General features: G+C 42.4%; 1 protein-coding gene across 5 annotated transcripts in view; it reads right to left on the bottom strand.

The window, feature by feature from the left end:
• Positions 1-21,344, bottom strand: part of carm1 (coactivator-associated arginine methyltransferase 1) — a 99,299-nt gene that overhangs the window by 59,133 nt on the left and 18,822 nt on the right. For all 5 annotated transcript variants that reach the window (XM_077535661.1, XM_077535662.1, XM_077535663.1 and 2 more), the window contains exons 3-7: positions 20,991-21,097; positions 15,480-15,584; positions 12,634-12,744; positions 12,323-12,500; positions 12,113-12,203 (exon numbers count right to left, since the gene is read on the bottom strand). In XM_077535661.1, the coding sequence (XP_077391787.1) occupies positions 12,113-12,203; positions 12,323-12,500; positions 12,634-12,744; positions 15,480-15,584; positions 20,991-21,097 (592 nt within the window). The remainder of the gene's footprint in view (positions 1-12,112; positions 12,204-12,322; positions 12,501-12,633; positions 12,745-15,479; positions 15,585-20,990; positions 21,098-21,344) is intronic.

Raw genomic sequence — 21,344 nt, 5'->3', positions numbered from 1 at the left:
GCTTCCTGCTTTGTTTGGGACATCTGGTACAGTTTGGAATTTGGTAATAGGACATTCGGGACATGGTTTATAGCGTAGTTATATGGACGATGTGAAGGCAAGGATTGGGCTCGGTCTTTGCTGAATACTTCTTTCAAGTCATGATACTCGGAAGGAAGGTTATCCAACTCAATGACCTTGAGATTAGGTTTTTCAGATGGTTGGCTGATATCTTCAGCTGACATCAACCAGTGGGAATGGCAGAAAACACATTCTCTATGGTAGGGAGGTCCCATTTAATTTCAGAATTATGCATCTTTAAGCATGGAAGGCCGAAAACGACAGGGGCAGATTTGATGGCATGTTTAGAAGCGACCGTCTCACTCTGGTTGCTGGTAAATTTTACATTAAGGGGAGCTGTAATGCGGGTTACTTCAACCCAGAAGGCGTCCGTCGAGATCTATCACCCGTCTAGGGTTTCGAAGTCGGAGGGTAGGACAATTACGGACCCCAAAAACGACTGGTTCAATACAACAGTCATCGGACCTGGAATCGATTAGGGCATTTATCTTAATGACCTGCACAAACCCCCATACTTCCCCAGCCAGTCTTTTTGCATTAGTGTCCGTAACCACATCTAAAAGTTCTGTATCGTCCTCAGAGTACTCACACTGATGGTCGGTGCTGGAAGTGGCTCCCTGGTTCTCCACTGGTTGTTGCCCTCTCAGAGCCGGAGCAGGATCAGTTTAGCGCGGAGGTCTGATCGAGCATGAAGATACTTGATGATCTAGTTGACCACAGTAGAAGGAGCCGCTCGGCCTGGCTGAGACGTCCCCCGCCAATCTGCATGGGCTCCTCTCTGGAAGATGGTCTCTCCTCACTGGCTCTATGAAAAGCGTCGCAAGCCCGCGACCACCTCCAGGAATCAGTGGGATTGTCCCGGTGGTACGTGAGGTGTAGCTGGGGCGCTCCATGCGACGTCGTCTCCGCTGCTCCCTCAAGCGGTTGTCCAGTCGGATGGTGAGAGCGATGAGTCCTTCCAAATCAGTTGTGTCATCCCTGACAGCTAGCTCGTCCTTTACTCGCGGGTCCAGGCCCCGGCGGAAAATACTACACAAAGCAGTGTCACTGCTTTTGGCTGCCAGTACGTAGGATTCAATGGTGCAGTCCGCAACAGAATGGTCTCCCTGGGCATAATCCATCAGTCTGCTTCCAACCCCCTTGTCCTTAACAGGATGATCAAAGACTGGCTTGAATTCAGCAAGTCAAGCCGGAAGCGAAGTGCGCAATACTGGTTTAGCAGCGGAAACTAGACCAGAAACAGTGAGAAGGGATCAAAAGACGTGGAGCTAGGTAACTATCATTCATTGGGTTGTGGAGGCAAGCAAATGAATCATCCTACAAACAGAATGTCTTCCGCTGTTCCCTTTTATAGGCTGTGGTTGCCTCTCATAGGCTGCTGATTACATCAGGCAGTTACAACATAAAGGACACAGTCTGAGAGAACAAACATGACGTATGCTAAACAATTAGGAATCACGATTAGCATTAGCGCGCTAGAGATTACATTTAAGGAAAATAAAAACTAACTGACATTTAGTTCACACATACGTCATATCCACATTAATTGAATTGAGTGGATATTAGGGGTGCAACGGTACAGGTAGCCCACGGTACGGTCCGTACCTCGTACCTGGTTTTTGGGCCACGGTTTCGGTACGTGATTTGTGCATAGAGAACTATATTTTCCCCCTAAATTCTCTTCATTTTGCCTCTCAGCAAAAATTGTGTTGTGAAACGAGTTTTAACACTATACGGTAGTATAAAACATGGATATAAAATTAAAATAATAATAATGATAACACAAACAAAAAAAATTCTGTGTACATCACGGCAATGACTCTACAGATGCTTGTTCATGTTTCCTTTAACCCATTTTGGCCAGTAGAGAATTGCCGTGGGATCTTATAACTTTTACCACATAAAAGTGGCCATTTTTCAAAAATGTTCCTTGTTCCTAACCCTAACCATTACTTTTAATCTTCAAACGTTGAAGAAAACCGAAAAAAATAAATAAATCATCAGTCGTTTGAGCTTTTTCTATGTGTAGTGAGAATTCCTACCGTGTGTGGACATTGAACGCACCATTGCAGAATGTGAGCGTTCTTGCTTTTCTTTTGTTTATCTGCCATAAATATTATTTTTCTTGTTACAAAACCTTGTTTTCAAAACTCAAAAAGACACGGCCTCTTCATGTGTTTATTGAACAAGATGCGGACTCACGGCAGGGGATACATTTATTTTTCAGTGGTAACTACTTTGGCACAACACCGGGGAGGGCGGATGTGTCATTTGTTTTGTTTTGTTCTCGTCACTTGGCTGTTTATGGCCAGGGCGCGATTCACGGAAGTCGTGGATTAGATGGCGGCGATGGGACACTGGGTTCTTTGGGCCAGTCGTGGCGGTTGAAGCGTGCCGTCAGTCGCAGTCACTTAACATTGCTCTCGCGCTTTCTGTCACCTTCACGTGTGTGTGCTGATGCATTTTTGATGCATTTTACCGGCTGGGGGAACGAGGGTTGGTGTTGACAGGGCAGAGTGCGTGTCCGCTTTCCGCTTTCTGTGTTGAGGCGCGCGGGCGCTCTGAGCCCAGCTCGGCGAGCGAGGCCGCTGGCTCAGTGGTGCCAACGCTCCATTTCAAAATGGGTTAACATATGGGACATGTTACAAGCAACGTTTACAGACAGTAAAAGTCTGTTCTCCGTTTTAACTCCCTTGTTTGATGTATTCGATAAGGAAGCCGAAATTATTCCGCACCCCTTATTCAAACTTTGGTCTGTCTGCTCCGCAAGCTCGCGCATGTTTTTCTACTTTTGTGTGAGGGGGCGAGTGGGTGGAACTGCAACACTGACTGGACATTAGCTCGCGGGGAGGGCTTTTCTCCAGCCGGTGCGGCTGCCTTGGCTTGCACGCGCACACACACAGTGGCGTGTAAGCATCATCCATCCATCCATTTTCTTGACCACTTATTCCTCATCAATAAATACAAAATTTGTTCCAGACCGAAAACCCGTGGTATTTCCCGCACAGGGCAGACCGAACGGTCCGGTCCAAGACCGAGAATCGTTTTATCCCTAGTGGATATACAGTAACTTCTAATCATTTATTATCTTCTGTGCATGAGTATTATTAAACACCAACATAATTTAGCCTATGCGAAACGGTTAGCAATCACGATTAGCATTAGCGTGCTAGTGATTCCCATTTCATGTAAACTGCCATTTTGTTCACATAGACATTTTCCCACTCAAATGGTCCTCTGCTTAGCGATGTCGACAACAGATGTGCCTTGAGCAAGGTTATTTTAGTTAATTAAAACTAATGGGAAAAAAACAAAACTAAAATTCAAAAAACAATTTTGTTAATGAAATAAAATAACGAAAATGCTTTTTAAAAAACGAAAACTAACTGAAACTACATTTTATCTTTACAAAACTAACTAAAAATAACTATAATGATTGCAAAAATGTCCTTTGTTTTAGTCTTTGGTAATTTAAAGTTCAACGCATGAGCCTTTGGGGATGATTTTCAATGTGATTTTAAGTAGTTTTATTTGGATATTAACCGGAATAAAGACGTTCGAAAGTGTGTTACACAGAAGTAACATCATCTAACAGCATCCAATAGAAAAGCACCTTTAGATGACGTCACTCCTATGGTGTTTTTTTTTAAATATAAACGCACAAGTAATACACATTTTGTTAAAAACTAAAACTAATACTGAAACTAAAACTAAACGTTTATTAAATAACTAAAACCAATACAGTCTAACCCAGAAAACTAATTAAAACTCAATTAAAACAAAACTCAAAACGATATAAAAATGAAAATGAAAATCCCAAAACTATAATAACCCAGGCCTTGAGATACTGTACCAACACCATGCAGTACTTCCCTAGCTATGAACTACATTCTAATCAGCAATAATAGTTTAAAAGAATGTTACTTTGTAGTTGAACAATACAGAGGATTGCTGTATTTGAGAAAGGGGAACACAGTTCAAATCCCAGTCACCAATTTCAAGCAACTGCCTGTGTAAAAAAAATGTATGTATAAGGAAGGGCATCCTGTGTAAAAACAATGACTTATGTAAAAACTATGCTGACCACTGTAGCAAGAGCTAACGAGACGTGCTCCTAATACTTTGGAAAATCTCACTGACAGCAGTGCCCACTAACCACCAAGAGAAGCCACTAGAAAATGTAAAGTGATTTAGAGCTTGGGGGGTTGTAGGATGTTCAGCGGCTGATTAATCAAAAGGCTACCACAACAAACGCAAATCCACTCTGTATTTTCATATACGTGTACTAGCAGCACAAGCACCACAACGAGGGTGTTTAAAAGGCTACAACAACAAATGCAAATCCACTACATATTTTTATGTACCAGTACGAGCAGCACTAACACCATAACAAGGGTAACAAATGGCACTTTTCCATCGTGCCCGCACGGCCGGGTACCACACCACACCACACCTCACGCAACCACACCAGACAGCAACCGCCGGTTTTCCATTACAACTGGCGCACGGCGAGAAGGGGGCGGCAACATTTGAACCGTTGACGCCAAGCTTGCACTCCCGCATTGCGTGCGGATGTGAAATAACATTTCCCGAGTGGCAAGTCGCGCCAACATTGAACCATATTTACAATTTAATATAGACCACCATGGATGAAATATTGCGATTCACGACCGGCTCGCGACGCTATTTGTGAATGGAGAACTGCCGCTGGAACTCTCATTCAAGTAAATAGAAACACACCATCAGCCTCACAATGTTTGTTTTTTTAAACCACAAACATTACAAATACATCCACAAGTACCGTATTTTCTGCACTATAAGGCGCACCTAAGAGCCTTCAATTCTTTCAAAAGCTGCCCATGCACCTTATAATCCGGTGCGCCTTATATATGGATCAATTTAAGCCGCAAAAGGTCTCGCTGTCAAGATGCAATCGGTGACTCTGCACGATCGGTGACGCGCATGCGCAAAAGATCCCGCCATCTTGGATCACTAGCTAATACTAATACTTTACCTCAGAGAAAATAATAAAACAGCTGTTTATTCATTTTGGGAGTGAATGGAGTTGTCAGAAAGCTGGTTTGTAATCTATTAATAAAGTTTGAAAGACCTATCTGACTGTTTTGTTGACATTCCCTTTAGAGCAGCACCATCTAATAGATGCATAACGTAACCCCAGCCTCTACTGTAGCGCCTTATATATGGAAAAAGTTTTAGAATATGTCATTCATTGAAGGTGCGCCTTATAATGCGGTGCATCTTATATACTGAAAACGTTTTGAAATATGTCATTCATTGAAGGTGCGCCTTATAATGCGGTGCGCCTTGTAGTGCGGAAAATACAGTACCTTTTTTAAATTATAAATATAGTTAAGTGTTGTTGTAAAACATTATTATATTTATTGTATATAATGTATTTTTCACGACCAGCTCGCGATGTTATTTCTGAATGGAGGTCTGTCCCTGGAGCTCTCATTCAAGTGAATAGGAACGCAACACCAGCCTCACGATGTTTTTTTTAAAACCACAAACATTACAAATCGATCCACAAGTACCTTTTAAATTATATAGTTAAGCGTTGTTGTAAACATTATTATATTTATTGTATATACTGTATTTTTATGACTTTTACTTTTTATGGCTTTCTCTCTCGCTTAAAACAAGGAAATGGGCGTGTGCCACGGTGTTGCTTGCGGCGGCAGCGGCGTGGCTGTCGGCCAATCAGACGACAGCTGATGTCACGGCCCCGCTAGTCCCCCGACGACCGGCGCTGCAGAACCGCTGTCGAAAGGGTTCTAAACAGCGGTTACAACGGAACGGCTCGGCCCTGAAAAAGTCCCGTGGAGAAACTAACATCCGGGGACAAAACGGTGGAAAAGCGCCTACCTAGTGTTGTTCCGATACTGGTATCAGCAGAGGCCCCGATACTGCATTATAACAGTAGGGATCGGTGCCGTCGAGTACTTACAAGTAACATGCCAATACCATTATTTCCGAATATAGGACTTTGGATGCAGAATCTTGTGGCTTGCTCGTGCACGACATTCACTGATGTGTGACATGTTCACTGCATGCACTCTATACTTGATATATTTGATTTGCGTTCTGGTTTCAATGCAATGTAAATGGAACTTACTGCAGATCGTCAGGGCCGAACGAGCGCATCCAAAGCGCTCCTGTTGCTGCTTCTTTTGGCCGGGGATATCCATCTTAACCCCGGTCCGACCACGTTTGAGCCCGAGGCCGGATCCGTGGAGCGGGTGAGGCCTTTCGCCGCTGGAGCTACGCAGACGCCAACTCTTCCTGTATTGGAACCGGGCAGCGATGTTCTATGGACTGACCAGCTCCTGGCGTCGAGCCGGGAAGTGCCGGGGGAGCTGCTCACTCAGGGGCGTTCCGTACCCGTACCCAGCCACGGAGGATTTATCCGTCGCCAAACCATCGTGTCACCCGGCCCGTTCCATCCAACAGCTGTTGGCCTCGGGCCGATGTTGGATCGACCAGAGCTGCAGCAATCAGCGAAGAGGTGCGGGCTGGCGCCAGTGCCGCGGTTTTCGGCGATGGGCAGGGCGACGGCAATGGAGCCGGGACTGTTAGCTGCGGGCGGCGTGGTGATATCCGAACTACGACCTTCGGTGGTGAGCGGCGGGCCGGTGCCGGATTCTCGACCATCAGCGACGAGCAGTGGGCCAACGCCGGGACCGCGGCCATCGACGCCGGGCTGTGGACCGACATCGGAGCACCAGCCATGGGCGGGAGGCAGCGGGCCAAACCCCAAGCTACGACCGCTAGCACTAGCAGCCAGGAACAACAAACTAGAGACTGAGAATACCACACCTCTCAAACTTACAACCTGTAAGGTAACAAATAGACAACGACCAACTAAACTTCTACAAACTGTCAATCACGCAAAAATTCTTTGTGACAGTGAAGCAAAACCAAAGGGGATCCTTGGTGGACATATTAACATAAGAAGCCTAAAACTGAACAATTAGAAAAAAATATTGTATGATTCAAATTTAGATTATATAGGCTGTCTGAAACATGGTTGACAGAAAACACCTCAGCAGGCATCTATAATATGCCGAACTACAATTTATTTAGAGGAGATAGACCATATAAAAAAGGAGGTGTGTTACTATATGTTCAAAATAATATAGAATGTAAACAGATTAACATCTCCCAAAGTGGCCTGCAATGTGTGGGTGCCACGATTAGCCTATCCCCTGAAATGTCCTTTAACGTGGTAATATTATATAGGCCGCCTAATGTGAAGGAAGTATTTTTTGACATGTTAAAGGATGTACTTAAAGATTGTAGCAACAAGGAAGCTATTATTATGGGTGACTTCAACCTAAATTGGCTAGATAAAACACGCTCCTGCAAGACGAGGCATCTTGCCAAACAGTTTAATTTAACTCAGCTGATAAAGAATCCAACTCAAATAACCAGCTCCACAAAAACATTACTACACTTAATATTTACTAACAAACCTGACCTTGTTAATAAAACTTATAATCTAATAACAGGGTTATCAGACCATAACCTAACATTGGTCTCAAGGAAACTCTTGAAGACCCGTTATAGAAATCAAAATAGAGAAAAAACTTTTATATTATTTAGCCCGAAGCGTGACATGGAGCTAACTTAGTTAGTGGCCAAGACACCGAGCAGGCCTATAGTGTACTAAAGAATGCAACAACTCAAATCCTTTCCAAATGTACTATAACACAGCAGAGAAAAATCAAAAGCAAGAGAACCTTACCATGGCTTAGTGAGAGGTTATGGCTTCTAATGAAAAAGAGAGATGCATCTTTTAAAAAGTACCCCAAGTCGAGGTTAGGGACTGACCGGCTGATCTAGAAAAGCCTAAGAAATAAAGTTCTAGGCCAACTCAGGAGAGCCAAAACTGACTTCTTTCTTGAAATAAAAAAAACAAGCCAAAGAGAATAGTAAAATGATATGGAAATGCATTGACAATTTATCTGGGAGAGAACGGAAGACTGAAAATGGACCCATAGAACACCTCAACTCCTGCAACAATGATGCGCTTATACCTACAATACAAACTACTACAAAGGACAGTTTAAAGGCCCAGTCTGCCGGGTTCACTCAGGAAAAGGCACTTTTTAAATACAGGATTTAAACAAACAAACTACTTCTCAATTTATAGCTATGGGCTTCTCTTAACTTATGGTGGTGATTTTGTCCTAAACCCCCACCCCCCAGCCTGTATTTTGCCATTTTGTGTTTGTTTTGTAAACAGCGAGACGTTTCTGTGGAAAGACAGTGTTTACACCCCTCCAGCCAATCGCAGAGCAGGGTGTGGCGTGGCGCAAACAGGGCCGAATTTGTCGGCTGCGTAATGTCACTCCCACGGCAATTTGAAAGCACGCACGGATTATGTTTTTTCACTCACTCACACACTCACTCACTCACTCACTCACAGAAGCTTACATATGTGAAAAAAAACAAATCTGTGCACCCGGTCCCGTTTGCTGGTTGAAATCATATCTTGTAGACCAATCCCAGTGCGTTAAAATTAACGACAAAATTTCTCAGTCTAGACCATGGGGTAATCCAAGGATCCGTATTGGGGCCACTGCTCTTTAGTTTGTCTATTATAGGTGTGTTAAAAAAAAATCAATTCGGCAATATATCGCGATACTACATCGCGCAATTCTCAAATCGATTCAATAGGCGGTTGAATCGATTTTTAAACTTCCATTTTTAATGGAAAAATATCCAACAAAACGTCTTACTTCGGGTTAGGATTCACACCTTAATGGAAGAATGTTATATGAACGGAACATTAAGCCTTAATATTTTATTTTAATGCTGTTCAAACATGAAACAGATTACAACCTCTATAAGACTGAAATTTCAGATAAATAATACATTTTCATACAAATCTTACACTCTACAAGCTTACTGATTAGTATTTTCTAAATTTGAATGAAAAAAAAATCGCAACAATCGACTTATAAATTCGTAATGGGATTAATCGGTGTCGAATCGAATCGTGACCTGTGAATCGTGATACGAATCGAATCGTCAGGTACTAGGCAATTCACACCCCTAGTATATTAATAACCTTCCTTCCATTTGTGACGACGTGAATGTCCTGATGTACGCGGATGACACTGTTTTTTTCACTCACGGCCCCGATGCAAACTCAGTTGCTGCTAAGTTATCTTGTGTTATGACTAAAGCAACTGAGTGGCTGAACAAGTCCCACCTCGCGCTGAACACAGAGAAGACTATCGCTATGTACTTTTCAAACAGAACAATCCCAAACGCTCCCCCAAACATCTCTGCTGATAATTTTATGATCCAAAATGTCGAAGAAAATACCTGGGCGTGTCCTTAGATTCTGCACTTAAATTTAACAATCATGTTAAAGCAGTATGCCCAAAATTAAAATTTAACATTTCTAACTTTAAACATATTAGGGACTCCGTATCCTTGGTAGCAGCAAAATCACACTTCATGCAATGATTATGTCATAGATCTTGTATTGCCTGTCATTCTAGTCTCAGGCTCAACAAACTGTTTTAAAACCTCTTGGATCATTTTATAATCAAGCATTAAAAATCTTTGATAAAAAGCCAATGCGGCACCACCATTGTAACATACCCGTAAAACATTATATGTTAAGCTTCGATAACCTTGTCAGGTAGTCTAATATCTGTTTGGTGCATAAAATTCTTAATGATGCAGCTCCACCCCCATTAAAAACATTTGTACATCTGTGCTCACAATCAACGAACAGGGTGTCACGGTCTGCAGTAAGGGGAGATTGCACCATCCCAAAAAGAAAGTCTGCCTTTTCTCAGTTAGTCTTTTCTTATAATGTTATTAAAGAGTGGAACGACCCCGACCACATGAAAAACAACACCAATTTTGAAAGCTTTTCACGCACAGCCAAAGGCTGGCTCCTTGAACATCATTCCTGCTAAGTACTTGGGTACACGTCAATCAGACGATATCCTAGTGGGTACCGTCTGATGGACACACGCCACAAGTATAACTGTTGTTGCTTCAATAGCGAACATACTACGACCACCACCTGTATTTATGCATTTTATGTTTGTTATAGATTTGTAAATAGCTGTTTTGTATAATTCTGCCCCTTTTCATAAGATCTGTAATGTAATAATGTTGTACGCGTATCTGATACTTCATATGTTGGTTGAATGTAATTTGGTACTTCCTATGTTGTTTGTATGTAATTTTTTGCTGTTGTGTAATTTTATTTTATGAGGACTACAGATGGAAACTAGCATTGTGCTAAATCTGGTGCAGTCATCTTTTTAATGTTACTGCGCACTGACCTTTTTATAAACTAAACTTCAACTTCAAACTTCCTGAAAGTCATACAACACTTTCTTTTTTAGCTTCCACCATTTCATCCTCGGCTCTGCCCTTGCCCTCTTTGTCTTCCTCACCACCAGAGTCATCCTACATACAACCATCCTATGCTGTATGGCTACACTCTCACCTACCACTACTTTGCAGTCGCTGATCTCCTTCAAATTACCCTGTCTACACAAGATGTAGTCTACCTGTGTACTTCTACCTCCACTCTTGTAGGTCACCCTATGTTCCTGCCTCTTCTGGAAGAAAGTATTCACGACAGCCATTTCCATCCTTTTTGCAAAATCAACCACCAGCTGTCCTTTGGCATTCCTCTTCTGGATACCAACATGTCCATTGAAGTCTGCTCCAGTGACAACTCTCTCACTTCTCGGGATGCTCTGCCTCATTTCATCAAGTTCCAACCAAAAGTTCTCCTTCTCCTCCAGCTCACATCCTACCTGTGGCACATACCCACTAACAACGTTGATCATCACACCTTCGATTCCTAACTTCAGGCTTATCACCCTATCTGACACTTTTTACCTCAAGGACGTCCTTAAACTCCTCCTTCACGATAACTCCTACTCCATTTTTCTTCCTATTTAAACCATGATAGAACAATTTGAAACCAGCTCCTAAACTTCTAGCTTTGCTCCCTTTCCACCTGGTCTCCTGAACACACAGTATGTCCACCTTCCTCCTCTGCATCATGTCAACCAGCTCTCTACCTTTTCCTGTCATACTTCCAACATTCAAAGTCCCAATTCTCAGTCCGAGACTTGTGGTGTCCCTCTTCTCTTTCTTCCTACAAACACACCTTCCTCCTCTCCTTCTTCGACCAACAGTAGTCCAATTTCCACCGGCACCCTGTAGGTCAACAGCACCGATGGTGGGCGTTGTTAACCCGGGCCACGACCGATCCGGTATGGAAGTCATATATTTGATTCGCATGTTTGGTTTGGCCAAAGTTTTACGTCGGATGCCCTTCCTGACACAACCCTCTGTATTTATCCGGGCTTGGGACCGGCACAAGAAGACACTGGCTTGTGCCCCCTCGCGGCTACATTTTTGATTGGACACATTGACTTGATAATTTAAAAATAAGAAGATTATAAACATTTATTTATTGATGTTGATTGTGTTCATTATGTGGGTGGGGGCGAATCATGTTGTTATTTACTCAAAGATATATATATATATATATATATATATATATATATATATATATATATATATATATATATATATATATATATAAAAAAGAGGAGTTTTGAGAGCTGTAATTCTAATACCGTGATACCATGACACAGCGGTATGTTTGCTCATTTATCATACCTTCAGAATGTAATATCAGCACATGCCTAGTGGCAATTTGGAAACACATGAAAACATAGTCAATACTTTTTTTTTATATTCTGCGATATAAATATAACAAAAATTATGCAACTAAGACACCAGTAATAATACCCACATTAAAAGTCTCATTTCATCTCAATTAATGCCGTTTTCAAAAAGGAGGTAACTATGAGGTGTTCCAGCTGATTGTTAGGGTGATTTGATCTATTGTTGCTAAAGTGGCTCCCCCTTTGACTTTGCTCGGCTAATGTGGTTCTTGTGAAAAAAATAAAAATAAAAAATAGTGCATATCACTGACTTATCAACATAATTTCTTGCCTCTTTATTTTATCCTCACCAGAAATTGGCTTTCGTGAACTGCTCCATGTACAGCTGCTCATCTGTGAATGGCGCAAGATGAACATCTCCAATGGTAGGGAACATTTTACCTAAAAACAACAGCAAAAAAAGAAGAAATATATAGTTCATAACAAATTCACAAACTGATCATTTAAAATAAAACATCAGCTGATCCAATTTAGTGTTTTACCATTAAAATCTAGTTTACCGTTGGGTTTAAGGAACTTCTTGGCATGTAAGTAGCTTTCCAGCATCCGCTCATTGAAAAGCATATAGCCCATGGGCTCTGATATGATGATGTCCACTTGTTCAGGGAGTGTTACCTCCTCCACCTTTCCAGGTACAACAACAACATGCTCCCCAAGACGGTTACTGTTGACCAGCACCTACAGGGTAGCGTACACTTCTGATGAAGGATGACTGATTGGTGAGATTGATCTTTGAACCATATTTTTCAGGTCGTTATTTACTGCCACTATAAATCATTTTTATATTTTTAAATATTTCTTCGGTATGTACCTCAGCATGCTGAGCCATTGTGCTCGCTTCGACAGCATAGACCTTCTTTGCTCCTGCCTGGACCGCAAAGAAAGACAGGATCCCAGAGCCACAGCCAACATCTAGCACAATCTGGAGAAATAATACAAGCCATCAACATAGAATAGCCATCTGATTTAAAAACTGCATACAATGGGTATAAGAAGTCTACACACCCCTGTCAAGTGTCAGGCTTTTTAATATTTAACCCATTCAGACACATAGATGGTCCCAGCGGACATGACATAGTCGCATGTCTAAAACAATAAAACACAATTTGGATGATGTCAACACCTCTAGTTCATGAATGGATCTTACATAACCAATCGCAAGTTGATTTGCATGATGTTATTGTTAAAAATGTTGCATATAAGTTTAAAACACGTGACAGCCATACTGTATTATCCTGGTGTCCACCACAAAAACTAAAAACATGAGATAACCCCCAAAAACATTTCCATGTTGTTCTTATGTGGGAAAAGAGTCAAAGTAAGCAAAAAAATAAAAAATTACCCAGCAGAAAAAAATGCGGGTCTGAAGGGGCTACAATCATGAACTCAAGAGAAATCATTTTGAAACTTCCTCTACTAACCAAGTATATACCAGGCCTTTCCTTCTCTGTTGACAATCTCTTCCAACTCGGCACCCACTTTCTCTCCCTCCTCTCCTCCTCCTATTACTTGTTCTGCTTTTTTTTTTTTCTTCCGTTGACTCAGGTGTCTTTTGTGGAGGCTCAGAATCTCCTGTCAGAAATCGCCAAATGATCGAACACATCAAACGAAAACTCGTTGTTCTTGAAATGCTGAAGTACGGAAGAAGGGGTCTCGCAAGACTCGGCGCAAAAACATGGTGTTTGAGCAGTAATAACAACAATGGAGTTGGTGCCGTCTGTTTTCGAGTCCAGGCTCTGGGTGGCCCTCAAGTGAGTTGGGAACCTGTTCCAGAGTCATATGTGCAGCTGCGCAGAAAGCTCTGTCTCCCATGGTGGAGAGCCTGGTTTTAGGGATTTTGAGGAGCAACGTGTTTGAGGATCTGAGGGTGCGGGTGGAGGATTGTAGCGTGATCAGTTCTTTGAGGTAGGTTGGTGCAGATCTGTGGATACATTTATGAGTCAGTAATAGAATTTTGAAATTGATCCGGGATGCAACAGGGACCCAGTGAAGTGATTTGAGAATTGGAGTAATGTGTTGGTATTTATTGGCTTTCACCAGCACCCTGGCAGCGGTATTTTGGATATATTGCGGCTTCTGAATGGAATTGCAAGGTAATCCGGTGAAGAGCAGTAATCAAGTCGAGAGGCAGTTGTTCTGCTGTTGGAATAGATAAGAGTGGGACGGATTCTTGAAATATTGCGAAAGTGGTAAACCGATGTTTTGAATAGATGTTTTATGTGATCTTTGAAGGTCAGGTGAGGGTCGAGCCGGACTCCTAGGTTTATTGCTGTAGAGGAAAGAGGAATGACTTGTCCATCGAAGGTAAGTTGAACTATAGGTGAAGAAAGATGATGAGGTGTACCAATAAGGAGTGCTTCCGTTTTATACCTAGTTTCTATTTTTGCTGGACGACGCATTCGTCGGCATCCATCAAATGGCAAACTAGCACAGAACACATTGAGCGGGACAGGAAAACCGACACAGGTTCAAACTAAAACATTCCGGTTACTTTTCAGAATAAAATACTCGCCAGATCCTATTTCGCAATCATGTCAGCAAAACGTCATAATGTTTAATTCACTGTTTAAACACCAGCGAGCGTGGATGAGATTTATAGAAATAGAAAGATTTATAATGGAGGTGGAAAGCCACAAAATTATATATGACACGGCGCATCATTTTTTAGGACAACCTAAATAAGAATGCTGCATGGAACTTCATAAGAGAAGCTATGGGGGTGTACGGTGAGTTCAATCAAAGGAAGTCCACCTCTCGTTTTGCTTCTCTGTTGAGCACAGACATTCTGTGTAGTTGTCATTGTTTTTAATGCCACATGACTGCACGCGATCACGCGAGACACGGCAGGAAGTTGTCGGCGACGGAGCTACTCGGGCCCTAATAATAAATTCTAACAAAAACAATAGGGACTTCGCAGCAGTAGCTGCTCGGGCCCTAAAAAGGCTTTATGCATTGAGGATTTTTGTGGTCAATCAGCAAATACAAACACGGCAATTACTTTGACGTCAATGTCCATCCATTTTTGTGACCGCTTATTCCTCACATGGGTCGCGGGGGCGCTGGAGCCCAGCTGTTTGGGCAGTAGGTGGGGTACACCGTGAACTGGTTGCCAGCCAATCTCAGGGCACAAAGATGAACAACCATCCACACTCCCAAGCACACCAAGGGATAATTTAGAGCGCCCAATTAACCTGCCATGCATTACTTTGGATTGTGGGAGGAGATTGGTGTACCTGGAAAGGACCCACGAAGGCACGGGGAGAATATGCAAACTCCACCCAGGAAGGGCGAAGCCTGGACTGGATCTTACGCCCTCAGCACTGCAAGGCGGACGTGCCAACCAGTCAGTCAACGTGCTGCCCTTGACGTCAATGTATTACTTGGAAAACTTTTATTTTGAAGGTGGCCTCCGCAGCGTGTTCTGCGGACTATGACGACACAAACCGTGGCGCTTGATGTATACGGCCCACGGCCCAAAGATGAGCCGTTGCAGCACTCATTAAAACATGTACTCACACCGTGCGACTCGATTAATTTTTCACCAGCACAGGCTGTACAGTTGGCCACATTTGCGGGTAAATTGGTCGCAGTGTCGAGCCCTGTCAGTGTAAAGTCTAATTACGACATTGTTAAAAATCATTTAAAACATCTCATTACCTTGTCCTTGAAGTCGACGTGGTTCTGCAAAATGGCCCGTTGGTAGGTCCCTGTGCGCACATAGTCCTGCATCATATTTTGTTGTTGTGAGAGGTAGCCATAAAACTGTAAGTATTAAAAAAAGAAAAAAAAATACTATTCATTATTGTTCAAGCAAAAATAGATACATTTAGAGTAACAAGCAGATAAGAAGGGCCCTCGCAGCCCTGGACAGGGATACGAGCACATTGGGGTTGAGGAATTTTAGGGCCCGAGCAGCGACTGTAGAAATTCTTCTTCTTCTTCTTGTTCTTCTCTGAAATGAATCCCTTTTTTGGGGACCTAAACATGTATGAAAACTCACCAACCTTTGCACAATTATCGGGCATGGTTAAAAAAAAAAAAAAAGTTGTCATAAATGAAAACAAAATGGCTCTGTAGCGCACCCTAATGGAGCCATATCCCAGCACGTCCCGTGAGATGTGAATTTTTGAATGTTCAATTTTGGTTCGTTTTTGTACATTTCCAAGGGTCATACTTTTGCCACCTTGCCCTAGACGATTCATCTGATCGATTCCAAATTTGGTTTGTACCATCTCCTGGGACAACAACTGGGGAAAAATCTTGAGAGCATCAAATTTTGCTTTTCATATTTGCTTCGCCACAAAGGAGGAAATGCTTAACTCCCGTGTAATGCTCCAAAAATGGTGATAAGAAATTAGGGATACAGGATAGTTATCAAACAGATATTGAGGGGGAAAAAAAAATGTCATTTCTATAGGTCCGATAGTTCAGAATTAGATCGATATTTAAAGCCGCCTGACCTACATGAAAGTTGCTCTGTGTGATGTAGGAGGCAAAATGGCGTTGTAGTAAACAGTGAGCCATTGGTCAACTTGTACACACACAATCAGCCATGTCTTCCCGACTCTAAATTCAATATTTATTATAAATATTGAAACTTGGAGTAAAAATTTTTGTGAGTGCACTCACTGCTTGCAGACAGTCCCATTCACCTGAATGACAGACACAGCTGAGGCTCCCTCCGCGGTCACCCGATGACCCGTAGCACCGCGTAGAAGACGATCTTAGATGGCGCAGACTGAAAACAACCAGGCTGCCATGCCTTTTCCGTTTTAACTGCTTTTACATTTGCTGGATACCAAGGGCGTCACTAGGTTTGATGGACTTTAGACTAGGGATAGACCGATAATCGGCCGGGCCGATTTTCGATGCCGATATTTGTCAAAATGCCAAATATCGGCACCGGCCATTTTTTTAATCTGAAGGCCGATAAAGCTCACTGAGCAGGGAATACTTGCGAACGTAGCGAATTTGGGGTTTTCATCAGGATTTGTAAGATGTTCGCAGTCAGTTTTTATTTGTCGTAAACACATTTGGAACATATTCACACAATTTTTCACCGCGAAAATCTTTTTAAAACGTTTTTCCGAACCCTAATAAAAACCCCAAATGAGCTACATTCGCATTAATTTGTTACTCTGTGAGAAATTATATATAGTTTAAAAGAATCCCCCCCCCCCCCCCCCCACCATTTTACTGCAAATGAATATCGGCTTGAAATATCGGTTATCGGCCTACTTGACTACAAATAATCTGTATCGGCCTTGGAAAAAACACATCGGTCTATCACTACTTTAGACCCAAAGGAGATGTACAGTTTTAAAAGCAATACAATACAAGAGCATGTAATCACATTCAGATGGAACATTTTTTAAAAGAACTTGAATTTTACCCAAGTGACACGAGAACAGAATGGGGCACTAATAGTTGAAATTACGGTGGAGGAAATAAACAATGCAATTTCAAATCTTAAAGCCAATAAATCTCCCGGACCAGATGGGTATAATGAGGAGTGGTATAAATCATTAAGGGGTACACTGATGACACTTCTACATAAAGCATTTAACTGGGTGATGAAGGAGGGAGAAGTCACTTATTCATGGAGAGAAGCTGTTATTTCAGTAATTCCGAAGGAGGGAAGAGATGGTCAGGAATGCTCCAATTATTGGCTCATCAGTGTTCTTAATCTAGATTAAATTGTTTACACCCATTATAGCTAGACGACTAGGAAAATGTTTTACCTGACATTATACATTTAGACCAGACGGGTTTTATAAAACAAAGACAGGATAATATTAGAGACTTATCCTTCACATATTACATCACATCATAAAAGATCAAAATGTGTCGATAGTAGTGGATTCTTTAAAAATAAAATCATGATGTCGATTTTATCACCATTTTTTTTTCTTTTTTTTTTTTTACATATATTTTTAGACTAATCTTCACATTTCTGAACATTTTTGTAAAATTTAAAACATATTTAAAATATATATAAAATCCTAAAAGAAAAACAAAACAGACATCTTAAACCAACTAAGCTTTCTGAACAGGTTTTATTTGAAATAGTGCAATTTTTGTCAAATAGTGCAATGAATGTAAACAAATGGTAATGAACAGCCTCAGTTACTTCTTTACACCGCTTGGTTGTTTTTACACATCGAGTGCCCTTGGTAAATAAATGACTGTGTGTTAACGTGGATTGTGTTAGCTTGGAGCTGCTAGCGGCTGGTCTCCGTTTGGTTTGGCTGTCGGCGTACAGTTTCGGATGCCGTCTCCGCATGTGATTAAACAGGTTTGTCGTGTTGCCATCTGATGTCCGAATGGAGTCTCCACAATCTTTGCAAATTACTTCTGTCACGCCGTGTACTCTGGGGAAAAGCCAAACCAATGGACACACTATGGAGGTGGACTTTCTTTTCGGGACCAAATCGGTATCACTTTGGCTTTCCGCCATGGCTTCCCGCTATACAAACAAGCAGGGAGGCCGGAATGTGACGCACGGTGAACTGTGCGTGCTGTGATTGGTTGGTTGAGTACACGTCAGCAGCTGTGGTCGATATTCTCCCAGACTACAGGAGGCAGTAAAGAGTGCAAACGGTGTATGAACAGCGCTTAACACCACAAAAGAAGTTGAACATGTTTTTCCCTCAATAAACTAATCGACAAAAACAGTTTCGGATAAGTTAGCAAAGGAAATAAAACACAGAATCGGAAAGTAGAAAACACTGTTTACAACAGCGTTTGCTCGTCCGCAACTCCGCGTAGTTTACAAATTATCGTAGGTGCGCGTGTGGGCAATGTGGACGTGTCGCGGAGGGACGGGGATGCTGAAATTGCGTCATTTCGCATTGTGGAGTCGTGCGGACCTCACGGATGTGTCGGGCTCCAGGTGGAGGAGTGGAACCGTCACTTGCCTTCGGTGCCGGGAGACCATGTATGTGAGTGAGTGAGTGAGTGAGTGAGTGAGTGAGTGAGTGAGTGAGTGAGTGGAGGGAGGGAAAAAATAGGCTCACGGATGCGTCAAGCATAAACCAAGCTTGAGCACGCATAAAGTTGAACTGTATAGAATGTGCCCTACAGACGATCCTGATGATCTTTCAGTTTTATGAGATCGTCAACACATTAAAGTCCTTAACGGTCTAATATCGTCATATCACCCACCCCTAGTAGGACTAGATGCGGAAAAGGCGTTTGATTCTGTCCGATGGGACTTCCTATATAAAGTGTTAGGACGGTTTTGGTTCCGTGGGTCTTCATTACGGTCATACAAGCCTTGTATAATACCCCAACAGCCAGAATTAAGATTAAGATTATCAAACTATCACATTGGAACGAGGATGCCGACAAGGATGTGCGGTGAGTCCCCTTCTCTTTGCCATTTTTCCAGACTCTAGAGCCTTTAATTGGAAAAAACAAAAGGAAATTATAACGGGTGGATGTGGGGGGAGGAGAACACAAAATAGCTCTATTCGCAGTGGTAGCTGCTCGGGCCCTAATAATTCCTACAAAAACAAGAGGGACCTCACAGTGGTAGCTGCTCGGGCCCTAAAAATGTGTAAACAGGGTTTTGTGAGGCAAGGACAAAATATTTCAAAACGTTTTTACATGTTATGGGATTGAATAAGTTAATGAGATTTACAGGGGTGCTCATAAGTCTGACGATTTTGACACATGAATGTCAGTTTGTCATTACGAAAGGGGAAGCGTCAGTGAAATTGATGGGCAGAAATCTTCTTCTCAAAACCAGGCCTACCATCCTTTGCAGCCCAGATGGGACCGTGATGAACTGTGGATGTAAATTGTCCGCTGGATGGAACATGGTGCAACATGAACTCCCAGAATCGACCGCTGACAATGACCGAGTCCGAGTTTACCCGTGTCAATGGGTGAATGTGAAGCTTAAATTGAAAAGCGCTTTGGGCAACACTGTACTATGACAGAAATGACAATTTGCTTTACAGATAATCCTTTGAGTCAATACAGGATGAAGACTGGACGCTTAACATTACAGGTATTTACATAAGGAAGCAAGGTGTGGCAGCTGCCTCCATCTTGACAGTAGACCAGAGTGAATAGTTTAGAATGAGTTCGACATCCTTTCCACACATTTCATGTGCACTTGCACTAGGTCATTAAGCTAGAGAATTGGGAACAATGTAAATGAAATGCCATTTGGCAACTGATTGGCAGCAAGGTCAAATGCCCAATCTGTTGTAATCTCCTAGTACTGAATGATTTTGTATTCAGGGCACCATGGTGGCACGAGGAGGTGTTGGAACATGTGACACTGATGCGTTTCCATGGCAAAAAGCTCTCAGACCATGAGGACGCCGAACAGCTGTTGAACTTGCTGCCGTACTCACTGTGGTCCGAGGGGCCTACTGACGCGGGACTGTTCATCCGTGACTCTGGTCACGTTCAAGGTAGACCCGACTGCTTTTGTTAACATGCTGCAGTACCCCTGTACCAGAGGCCATTGAAGGCAACATGGAGACCCTCGAGGGACACTGGAAAACTGGAGTACTGGAAGAATCAAGTTCTCCCTTTAATACTCTTGCTTTAACTGTATTTAAAAAATAAAATTAAATAAATAAATAAAGTGTCAATTACGGGATGGCTCATGATTTGAGCTAAATAAATCATATTACTATGACTCCTTGCATCCCAGTCCCGGATCCACACAGTTGTGTGGGTGTTCTGGGCCTGGAGATGCAGGCATGCATGCATTCTCTGTCATTGATTTGGCTAATACCTTCTTCTGCATTCCACTGGCAGAGGAATGCCGGAAATATTTTGTGTTCACCTACAAGAACATGGGTTCCCCAGGGCTGGAAACTGACCTGGGATTTTTAATCAGTATTGGCAAGAAGAATGGGCGGATATGATTTTGCCGGGGGGCTCTCTGTTGGTCCAATATGTAGATGATTTGTTGATTGCAGGTAAGTTGGCAGAGACCTACTTAAGATCGACACACACTGCGTTGTCCCGACTTGGTGACTTGGGATTCAAGGTATCCAAAAAGAAACTTCAATGTTGTAGACAACAGGTAACGTGTCACCATTTAGGGGCAGACTGGAGCCCCGAATGAGTTAACAGGGCAGTGGGATGAGGTAGAGATTTATCAGAGCAATATTAAGGTGTCATTTCTTTGTTTTGTCCATTTACCTGAAAGTACTGTACGGCAGATGATTCCTCTGTTCTGTCACTGAAGACTGACCGCTCACAAAGATGCCCCCGACAGTTTTTTAAGACGTTATAAAAGGACTGAAAGTCTAAAGTGAAACACAAAGGATCAGACAGAAAAAGTTCTTACATGTTAAATACCAGTACTGACAATAAAATCCAAGTTCTAAATTACCTCAAGGCACTTCTAATGCGACTAATACATGATAATCAAGTAAAAATATTTTGGAAGAAACGAATGGAACCACAACTCAGGTCTGAAATGTCTAATTCTAACCAGCTGGGTTAACAAATTGAGGTTAAGAGAGAGACAAAAGAAAAACAGGGCAGAGGAAC

Source organism: Festucalex cinctus, chromosome 1 (assembly GCF_051991245.1).
Source record: "Festucalex cinctus isolate MCC-2025b chromosome 1, RoL_Fcin_1.0, whole genome shotgun sequence".
Classification (NCBI taxonomy): Eukaryota; Metazoa; Chordata; class Actinopteri; order Syngnathiformes; family Syngnathidae; genus Festucalex; species Festucalex cinctus.
The sequence above is the reverse complement of the archived record's forward strand: the minus strand, read 5'-3'. Positions and strand labels throughout refer to the sequence as shown.